The sequence below is a fragment of the Arvicanthis niloticus genome, chromosome 7 (genome assembly GCF_011762505.2).
Source record: "Arvicanthis niloticus isolate mArvNil1 chromosome 7, mArvNil1.pat.X, whole genome shotgun sequence".
Taxonomy (NCBI): domain Eukaryota; kingdom Metazoa; phylum Chordata; class Mammalia; order Rodentia; family Muridae; genus Arvicanthis; species Arvicanthis niloticus.
This window is the reverse complement of record NC_047664.1, coordinates 65,389,712-65,400,800: the sequence shown is the minus strand read 5'-3', so window position 1 is coordinate 65,400,800 and position 11,089 is coordinate 65,389,712. Positions and strand designations below refer to the sequence as shown.

The window sequence follows — 11,089 nt, the reverse complement described above, 5'->3', positions numbered from 1 at the left end:
GCCACATTTAATATGAGTACTGTCCTCGGGCCTCTCAAAACCTGTTAGTTGTAGCATAGGCTTTGGGGTTTGGGAGTTCAGATGTGGCAGAGACTGTAGGCTCAAAAATCAATATGCATTCTCTCTCATCTTCATGAATTCTATCCCAAGTTGATTTGGAAGACTCAAGCACACAGCTTGATTGATGTTTTCTGTTCTCTTTTCTATCCAGCTAGATCTGGCTATGTGATCAGATACTAACCAACCTGGTATAAGTAGAAAGTTGGACTATACCACCTTACCACAGAGGGAGTGCCATCTCTGGCCCTTCCTTTTTCGTTTAAGGCAAATGGATGTCTACGTGTATAAACTGAAGGGAACACCAACAGTCACTAATTCTGTCTGAGACTATTATATCCAGCTTTTCGGCAAGACAGGGAGACACATATGCTGTGGTGCTTTAATGAGAACCAGACATTTAATGACATAAATCCCTCCATAAATGGCTATGGTGTTCCAAAACACTCAGGAACTCAAACCTAAAACATGATGCTAGTTTTAAGAAGTATTCTGGCCAGCCTCCCGTATCCCGAAGGAGATTAAAAGGTAATAGTGTAAAAAAAGTTAAGGTCAAGGTGTTCTCATAGCACAGCTGAGGACTAACCATTTGTTCACTGGTCGAGTCTGCTCTACCCTGAAGGGCACTGAGCTTAACCTGATGTTCAACAAGTGGTTAGTTAGTAGTTCCCTGGGTGACTGTCCCTGAAGTTAAGCTCTGGCACACAGTAGGCACTTTAAGTGGATAGTTACCCTTTCTAGGTTGGGTGAAGTATTTGGCTCTCAAAAACAAGGTAAAGAAATACATTCAAACAGAATGGCCATGTTTGTGTGCCCCTGGGATCAAGTGTGGGGATATCATGGCATTCTCATGCACATCTGGACAGATGTTCTGGGGGTGCTTTCAGGGCCAGCATGCAAGCTGCTTCACTTCTGCACTTGTGGAGGACATGGACATGGAGGTCCACTCTTATTTTGATGGTAGCATTCTGAATGCATTCGGAGTAGAGGGATGCCACATACAGCAAGCAGCATGGCACAGGTACTGGCAATGGGAAGATAACAGATGTAAACAAGTGGTGCAGCTGGTAAGGCTGCCGTGGCATGCTGGCAGAGTGGGCACATGCTTCTCTCTATCTGCTCCCTGTGACTGCAGCTCACTCGCCTCACCTCACCCCTCCCCTAATCAGCATCATCTGCATCTTCTCCTGCAGTAGCAGCTTCTAATGCTGCGAGGGCTTCTGCCACCTCAGCATCCTCATCTGCCACAACACCCTCCCTGTCCCCATTGTAGGTGTGGGGGTCTTCCCGCTCATTTCCAGAATCAGCCACTGGTGTAGGGTGAGTGGGATCCTCCTTTTTAAGGTAGACACTCAGAGCTTCTGTTGTCCCTGCCTCATTCAGTGAGTCCCAGCTTCTCTTCAGGGAGAAGGGCATGCTCAAACCCTGCTGGCTCACCCTGGGGTGAATTTCCGGAAGGGGCTCCACCTCAGAGTGGTTTTCAAAAAGATAATCCTTTTCTTCAGGGTCTGCATTGTCTACCGAGGGGCTCCAGAGCTGGGGGTAATCTGGGGCTGGTATGTATGGTATGTGATCTGCCACTGCCAAGGCCTCGGCAGGGGCTCTGCAGTCTCCATGTCCCACCATCTGGGTCCCTTCCAAGGTGGGCAGTATACAGCTTTGCTTCCTGTAGTCTTCTCCTTCAAGGAAGGGTTGAGCTGAGTGAGCACTGTCTATGGTGGCTACCCAGGGGCTGCTGGCCCAGGAGCCATTGTCAACCTGGTGGGGCCTGGGACTCCTGACAGACTGCAGAGTAGCAGTGGGGCTGATGCCATTGAAAACACCATGCTTCTCCACACAGGGTCTCTCTTCTGAGTCCTCCTGGGGGAGCGGTCTTTGGCGAGGTAGACCAGTTGTACTGCCTCTGCTCTCTGACTTGCTCAGGCTCCCCCCGTGTAGGGCATTCCTGGCCACCTCAGCATTACTGTTCTGGGTGCCTTTTAGTCTGACAGTGTCGTCTTCCTCCAACTTGCAGTTGTTTACTTCATTGACAAAACCAGGGGAGGGCACTTGAACTGGATCAAAGAGATAGCTAGGGGAGAGAGGAGTAGACATCAATTAATTGACATGGGGACAGAGGAGCTGGTGAAGAAACTGGCTCCTGCAGTTGTGTCTAAAAGAATAAGTCCATTTGGCCTAAAAATCTTTGGCTAAAGAAAAAGAGCTGAAGAGACTTAGAAAGTCAGGTCGCTTCAGTCACTCGGTCAATCTGTTTTGCTTATGATTCACCTCACTCAAATTTTTATGAACTGTCACAAGACAGGTGACAGTGAGGTCACTAGGTCACTTCAGGAGTCCTCTATAACCTGAGCTTGCCTTTTAGATATCTAGACCACATGTTTTCTAAAGGGTGCCACAAGGAGCCCAGTCTTCACGTCTCGGCATTGTGGGTCTAGCCTGAGCTGGCTAAATGCACTGGCTGCATGAACATTTGAGCGTGCTACCTTTTAAGCAGCTGTCACATGTCCTGTCTTTACACACTTATTTATTTCTATCACGTTTGCTGTTGCTTTAGCATCTGCCATTGGTCAAAACAATGGGCTTCGTTATGATGTTTCATACCTCTACATAATGGACTTCGATCATACCCATCCCTCCATCTTCTAGTGTCCCCCACCTCAACCCTCCTACTCGTCTCTTCCTAGAGCTCTCTTCTACTTATGTGCCTTGTTTTATAGGCATGGTCTTTACAGGACTCCACAGTGACTACAAATGCCCCTTGCAATATGTTCACTTTACCTTTGTATCATCTTACAACACCTGCACCCCATCTGGATTATTTTTTGTTACCATCTGGAAAAGAAAGAGTAAGAATTAGCCATATTTGTGAGAAGGAAGTTTGCTTTCTTTTCTTAGACACTCAAAGTTAAGCGTACATTCTGGTCAAAGGATAGCACATGAATCATGAAGACATGACCCCCCCCCCCCATGTCTCTAAAGCCAGGCATGAATTCTGAGCTCTCAAACATTGTTTATACTTTATTCATGTAAACCACCTTCCAGCCATCTAAGCTTTATATTCCAGCCCCATCTGCAGATGGGAAAATCATGGTGGAATAATACTAGGGGGCAAAGCGACCCATGATGTTTAGTGACCCATGATGTTTCTCAGAGGACCCAGGAACCCTGCTCAGCAGCAGGAGGCATAAGCATTCCTAGAGGACTCTTGTTACCTTCTTGGGTATTAAGACAGTGTGGTGGTTTGAAAATGCTTGGCCCAGGGAATGGCACTATTTGGAAGTGTGGCCTTGTTGGAGTAGGTGTGGCCTTATTGAAGGAGGTGTGTCACTGTGGGCATGGACTTTAAGACCCTCATCCTACCTGCCTGGAAGCCAGTCTTCTCTTAGCTGTCTTCAGAAGAAGAGGTAGAACTCTTAGCTCCTCTAGCACATGCCTGCCTGGATGCTGCGATGCTTCCCGCCATAATGATAATAGACTGAACCTCCGAACCTGGAAGCCAGCCCCAATGAAATGTGGTCCTTTATAAGAGTTGCCTCGGTTGTGGTGTCTCTTCACAGCAGTAAACCCTAACTAAGACAGACAGAAATAGTCTGGATCTAAATGTCCATCAAAAGCTTATGTGTTGAAGATTTTGTCACCAGCCTGTGGTATTACTGGGAGGTAGTGAGCCTTTAGAAGGTGGAGCTTTATGGACAGAAATTAGATCATTAAGGGCTGTGCCTTTAAAGAAAATATTGGACCCAGTACCCTTTTTTTTTTTTTTTCCTTTTCTGATTTCTCAGTTACCCTTAAGTGACCAAGTATCTTCTGTCACATGACTCTACTATGATGCACTATACTGACATAGCCTCAAATAACAGGTCCAGGTGACCCAGGGCTGAAACTTCCAGATCTGCAAATCAAAATGAACCACCTCTTCTGAGAACCGAAGTAAACTCTCCCTTCTTATATGCTGATTTGGCTCTTGTATTTTGTCAATATACGGGAAAGCTTGCTGGGATAGACATAAAGTATTAAAGATGGCTGACTATGTGTTTCCTGATTCAGCCCTTTGGAGTGGTACAGCCTGAGGTGGACACCAGTGTTAGCTTAGCCAGAAGCAGTATACTCCTGACTTGCTATCTCCACAGCCAGGACAACCACACTCAGGATTCATGAGCTCTGTTCTTTCACAGGTTAGTACCATGCCCCTGAGGCTTCCTAGTGAAGATGGTAGAGGCATTTCCCACCTGCTCACTGTGCCTATCCCTTTCACAGGTTGGGTCTTCTCCATTGCTTCCCTTTCAACAAAATCTTTTCCATGTTAAGCTGGTCACTCTGGCCTGCTGGATTCCTGAGTGAATTCCAAACACCAATACCAGAGGACCTCTGGGTGGTTTTCTGCTTCTTGTGTACAAAGGCTTTCAGACGACAAATGGACACCCGGACCTTTAGCCTAGTGCCTTTGTTTGTAAAGTTCATTTGGAGGAGAGATGATTTACCTGTGGCTGCCTGCTTCCCTCCTTCTCTCCCTCCCTTTTCCCTTCGTTCAATCATAGACTCCCCAGGACGATACTCTATAAGACTCAGCCAATAGGGAAAACAGCTGCATCTGCTATAAACGACAGGTAGGTAGGTAGGTAGGTAGGTTACAGGGGATTTGATTTATTATGGTGATAAAATAAAATCTCAAGCAGTAAGTACAAAAGTTGTTTCTAAAAGGTATGCCCACCTGAATGCATGGAATGGCCAAAGCAAACCATGAAACAAATATGGAGGTGGTTAAGTTAAGAACCTCAATAAGGGAGGTTCCGAAGTCCAGTTACATTTGTGCTCCTATGCCAAAGGCAGAAGGAGATGTGGTCCCAGATATAAAGGGGAGACCATGTGACAAAAGATGCAGGAGCTGGAGTGAGGGGGTGCATATATCCCCCTGGGGAACACGGACCATATTGACTCCTGGGAGCTCGTCAGGAATAGGGTCCTTTAGTGTTCTTCTTTTCTCTCTCTCTCTCTCTCTCTCTCTCTCTCTCTCTCTCTCTCTCTCTCTCTCTCTCTGTCTCTCTCTCTCTCTCTCTTTTGAGACAGGGTTTCTCTGTGTAGCCCTGGCTGTCCTGGAACTCACTCTGTAGACCAGGCTGGCCTCGAACTCAGAAATCCACCTGCCTCTGCCTCCCAAGTGCTGGGATTAAAGGCGTGCGCCACCACCGCCCGGCCTTTTTAGTGTTCTTTAGTGCAACCTGTTGTCCAATTCTAGGAGCCCTGGCAGTTGTCTGGAAACCCCAAGTTGGTAGCAACTTTTCCAGCAGCACAGGAAGTGGTTCTGCAACCCCCTTTCCCCCAAGCACCAAATCCCTGGGACAGCAAACTTGCAGGTTCCACTTGGCCACACAGCCATCTCTCTGCCTCTTCCCTCTTGATGACCTTTCATTTGTCTCCCTGGCAGGTGCTACTAACAGACATGTTGTCACAGATTTGTTTCTGATCCATCTTCGGTTGGAATAGATGGACTCCGTTCTCCGAGCCTTCTTTGTCTTTTAAAAAGATGCACATCTTAGACCCGCAAAACATATAATAGAGTTGCCATGACATGGGCGTTTAGCAACACCAAGAAGTAACTGGTTCTAGAATAAGGACCAAATGGTACAGGTCTGTCAATCATGACATCAACTGCAAAACATATAGAGACCCAAGTACAACAGCACTGCAGAGAAAGAAGGAATGGGAGGCTTAAATAGCAGCACACACACACACACACACACACACACACACACACGCACACGCACACGCACACGCACACACACACACACACACACACACACACACACTCAGTGGCTATTAGGATTATGCGCCTAGTTCCAGCTCCCCTTTCTGCCTTACTTTCTGCTCATAACTCATAGATGAAGTGGAGAAATAATTTAGATTAAGAAGAACCATGCCCATTCTTTTCTCCCTTCAGCTCCTCTTTTCCTCCCCTCCTTTCCTTCCCCACTTCAGGACTGGCTCTGCAATAAATACCTTTGTTTACTTTAAAATATTAAAATATTAAAAAAAAACAAAACAAAACAAAACAAAAAAAAAACAGGCCAGAGGGTAAGGGGGACTCAGAAGTATTTAATAGACTGCAGACAGTCCTATAACTGAAGCACTGTGAAACGTTGTCAGTGAGTAGGTAGGTCAGCTTTTGGAGCTCCAATTTAGCAGGTGGAAGGGAGGGAAAAGGAGCCAAGGCGGGCAGGAGGGGCAGCTGGTCAACAACTTCCATGATCCCTCCCAGTGTCCTAGAGGCTGCTGGCGTCCTGGGGACCCATTACCTGATGAAGCTTGAAACCTTCTGCTGGGCTCAGACCACAGAGCAAATTGCTTAGAAATGCAAGGATGGAAGGCAGGCAGCAGATAGACAGAGGCTGGGATTGCATCCAAGGCCTTCATCTGCTTATGTGTTTTCTGTAGTCTTGAGCCCCTCCCCCCCTTCTCTCCCAGGGAAAGATAGGATCCACATTGCTCTCCTAAACCCTTCAACTGCAGGCTATGTGAGTAGCTTTTCCCTCTTTAGGGTCAGTTTCCTGGCTTCCCTTTAGGCCCAGTCCCATACCCGAGAGCCATGCTTTCTGAGTCAGGTACCAGCCTTCGTGGTGGGACATTCTTCCTGGTTCAGGTCCTGCCCTTTGTTTTCCCCGCTCTGTGATTTCCTTTCCTAGTGACATTCCTTTCTCAACTGGCTCTAATGTCTAAGGTTGTGTGACCCCACAGGTGAAAAGGGTAGGGACACACCCATCTTTGCAGTTATTCTCCCTTATACATATCAAATCAGGTTCAGTTCATTTCCCATGCCTACATCAATATCCCGTCCATATCTTGCCTGGAGCAAGCAAAAGGGAAATATCCTTCCTCTGGCATGATACACAGAAGTAGAAAAATGCTAGCCCTTGAAGGAACACTGAGTTCCGGAGGAGCAGGCTACCTGCCTTCCCTCTGCTTGTCTTTTTGGAAGTAGCTGCCTGATGTACAGTGGGAGCCCTTGATGGCTAAGGGGAATCAAAATGTGCTTTGTCTTTGAAGCGGTATACACGACAACAGGGAAGCAAAGGGCACATCTTTTGCAGCCAGGGTTTGGTTTACACAGGGAAAAGCAAACACCATTAGGATGGCTGAGTCTACCCACCGCTGGCGCCACCTGCTCCTGGACTCCCACGTACTGCTTGACTCTGCCCCGGTTTCGTGTTGAAGTTAAACAGTCCTGTGTTTGAAGATGGTCATGGCCACATTAGTTAGTGGTGAAGTCTCCAGGCAGGAAAAGCCTGTTTTACAATGGGGATGGGGGGAGGGTGCAGGGAGAACTTTAGAGTTTTTTCATAGAGAAATTGACAGCATTCACCATGGTGCCGAAGGGTAAAGTGATTGCTTGGAGCCAGCTTATAGGGGTTTGATTGGCCAAGTCCAGAGCCATCAGACCATCAAAATAACAGGACTAGCAAGGATTTTAGCTTACTGAGGAAAACATGAGTGACAAGACACAGTGAGAGGAGCACAGAAGGGAAAGGGTCAGTGCTGTCACCATGGAGGAAACCAGCCAACGAATATACACGGAACATAGAAAGACTACCATTTGCCACCCCTCATAGTAATGATAATGGATCCAGATAAGACTCGCTGACAAAGGCCCGGGGAACAAGAAAAGCTAGAGAGTGAAAGGACCAGATGACTGTGAAGCACCACTTTCTGCACATGTGATAGCCACAGTATTCATGAGCTTAGAGCAGCACGGTTGCCTGCATAGGGTCTACACAAGACAAAGGCCCCAAACAGTCCCAGATGGGGCCCTGTCCTCAGGCTGAGCCTCCTCTCAGAGGGAAGCCCCTCCTACTTTTGTGTCAGTCATCTACCTCACATACTGGGTTCAATTACACAGACCACTTCATCCTCACTAGTCAAAGGTAGGAATGATGGGTGAGTGACAGGTGGGAAAAAGGGACTGGGTCCTTGTGTGTTTTTGTTTTGTTTTTAAAGTCTTGCTAAGTAGTCCAGTCTAGTCTGGAACTCTCTGTCCTCTCTCCTCAGCATCCAGAATGCTGGGATTACCACCTTAAGATATCAGATTGGATAAGCCATTTCAATTGAGGGTCTTTTCATTTCTGTGCTCAGATCATACATGCTCACCACCCAGTGGTCAATTTCAAGACAAGTCACTTACTGAGGGGGACGAAAAGACCGGGTTCTCTTCCTTCAGCCTGGAAAACAGTCTGCTTCCTCCTCTGTGGTACACTTCCAAGCACTGAGGACATGCCTTTTCAAGGGTCCTGTGGCATGAGACTTTAAAGTCACTCCCAGGAAATAGTTTGAGTTTTTCGAGGGCTAATGGGATAGTTACAAGAGGGCTGTAGTAAAATGAAACACTTAACATTTTAACACTGTTTTGAAAACTTGCTAATATTTAGAAAACAGAATCTCTTTTCTAAATCTGATTTCCCAGAACCTGGCCAGAGAGCAAAGTGACCGAATATTTAGGGTGCCGCTACTGGGTACTGAGCTCCTGGCTCAAGAGGAATGGATGCAAAATGCCACCATTTGACATCACCATTTGGCCCTCTGCCTACAAAGGCATTAGAGAAGAGGGCCCAACCAGAGATTATGCTGACTCCAAAGCTGCAGACGGATTAGAATATAAGCTGTGGACTACGAAATCTTATGTGGATGACTCTTTTCCTACCTAAAGGCATCGAGCTACTGTTATTTTTGAGATGCTTTAAGTTGTTCTATAACTTTCTATTATCCACACCCTTAAATATTCCACTTCACACCTCAGTCGACAATGTACCTTAGACACAAGTAAGCACTGCCAGGATTGGGCTGGATTGGACAGAAGTATGTATCTAGAGACACACTTACAGGTTTTCTCCATTGTGGTGGTTCAAGAGAAATGCCTCCCCCCACCCTATACTCATTCGTGCAAATGCTTGGCCCATAGGGAAGGGAACTATTAGGGGGTGTGCCCTTGTTGGAGGAAGTGTGTCACTGTAGGGTGGGGTTTGAGGTCTCCTATGCTCAAGTTACGCCCAGTGTGGTACACAGTCTCCTACTGCCTGCAGCTCAAGATGTAGAACTCTCAGCTCCTTCTCCAGCACCATGTCTGCCTGCATTCCGCCATGCTTCCCACCATAATGGTAATGGACTGAACCTCTGAAATTGTAAGCCAGTCTCAATTAAATGTTTTCCTTTATAAGAGTTGCCATGGTCATAGTGTCTCTTCACAATGAAAACCCTAATTAAGACATCCCCCAAAGAGGTTTCCTGGTCAAAGAGGTTTGGGAGAGCAGAGATTAAAGGCAAACACATTCAGAGTTATAACAAAGGATGGTTTCTCTTAGAAAACCCAGTATTTCCCTAAAATACTACATCACATAACTTCTTTTCCTATTAAATTAGCAAGTGATAGAACCCTTGCTGTGGGATGCTTTTGAAAAACTATTATGGAGAAGAGAGGCCTTATCATTGGGAGTCTTATGCATCAGTGGTATAATGTGAGGCTTCAGTACAGTTAGCCACACGTCGTTCATGCCTGAGTGTCAGAAGCTGGGGTCCCAGCCACAACTCCATGCCCAGCTTCTTCTCGCATCCTTGTCTGCCAACAGGAATCTATGGCAGCAAAGCTCTCTTCCAGATCTCAGATGCGACAGTGGGAAAGGAGAACTGCCCTGTGCCACCATCTGCACATGGCTTGCTTTGGCTTAAATGTCATCTCCTTGAAGCTGAAGAGGCGTCCTGATGGCATCTATTCTACCCTGCACTGGGGACCTTGCTCAAGCTTGCAAAAGAGCTCACAAGCTCATGGAGAGACTACTGAGGTCCACTGGGTCCCAAGTCATGGTCCTGACCCAGTGAAGAGAAGTTTTACTCCAGCATTCTCTCCTTCACGCCCAGTTCTTCATGTCACGCCCTAAAGCTCTGGTACTTTGCTTGACTCGGGTTTCTACCACCAGGGCCGCAGAACATGAAGATAAGGACAGAGGTGCAACCAGCAGAGTCATTGGAAAGAGAGAGAAAAAAATCTTAAGTCTCTCAGCCTCTCCCTTTCTGTCCCTCCCTGTCCCCTATGCTGTGTGTTGGGTGTGTGTGTATTAGTCAGGGTTCTCCAGAGCCACAGAACTTATAGAGTATCTCATAAATTAAGAGAATGTATTGTAATGACTTCCAGGCTGAAGTCGAACTAATCCAACAACAATGGACAAGCTGTGAATGGGAAGTCCAAAACTCTAGTAGTCTCCTCTTCTGTAGTAGTAGCTGCTCTTCTGTATAAACTGGAATCCTGAAGAAGTAGGTTCCAACAGATGTGTTGGCAGGTAAGTGCGAGCTGGTGAAGAAGAGTGAATCTTCCTTCTTCCAATGTCCTTATCTAGGTCTCCATCAGAAGGTGTGGCCCAGATTAAAGGTGTGTACCACTACACCTGGATTTGGAATTTGCTGTCCCAGGTTGGTTTTGAACTCAGGGGTCTGCTTGCCTCAGTCTCCTGGGATTAAAGGTGGGTACTACCTTGCCTGGGCCTAAGCTTTTCATGGCCACCATGCCTCAGAGAGGTGTGTATGTAAGGTAGGATTGGGTAAAAAGCATGGAGTGGTGTGAGATTTCTATAGCCACGGAGAACACTCATCCCACCACACTAGTAGTTTAATAAGTGAACGGTTTTAGGTCAGAGACGAGCTGCACTTACATCTGCTCTACTTAGGAGTGCTGCAACTCCCAGCAACTTCATCCCTGACTGTGACTTGTCTAATCAGTAAGCCAGGGAGAGGGGTAGTTCTCACTTATCAGGGTTGCTATGAAAGTCCAATGAGATGAAACCATGTAGACCATTTCCTGAGTACCTACTGTCAGTACTTATTCAAACACTGCAAAGGATGGAGAGGTTTCAGGTGGTCAAGACAAGCTGCTGTACCTGAGTTTAGGAGCTTCACAGCTACCTGTAACTCTAGCTTGGGGGGATTTTGTGCTCTCTTCTGGCCTCTGCAGGTTCCTAAATCCATGTATACATGTCCAGACACAGACATGCAATTA

At 46.8% G+C, this 11,089-nt stretch overlaps 1 protein-coding gene across 14 annotated transcripts in view; it reads right to left on the bottom strand.

The window, feature by feature from the left end:
* Positions 1-430: 430 nt before the first annotated feature.
* Positions 431-11,089, bottom strand: part of Pgcka1 (PDCD10 and GCKIII kinases associated 1) — an 81,756-nt gene continuing 71,097 nt past the window's right edge. For 3 of the 14 annotated variants that reach the window (XM_034509067.2, XM_076938521.1, XM_076938515.1), the window contains 2 exons: positions 2,836-2,889; positions 431-2,128 (listed from right to left, as the gene is read on the bottom strand). In XM_034509067.2, coding sequence (XP_034364958.1) covers positions 1,219-2,128; positions 2,836-2,867 — 942 coding nt within the window. In that variant the 5' untranslated portion in view covers positions 2,868-2,889 and the 3' untranslated portion in view covers positions 431-1,218. Of the gene's footprint in view, positions 2,129-2,835; positions 2,890-3,417; positions 3,628-7,201; positions 7,338-8,230; positions 8,337-11,089 lie in introns of those variants that run through there. The other 11 variants (XM_076938522.1, XM_076938524.1, XM_076938516.1 and 8 more) reach the window with 9 other exon arrangements.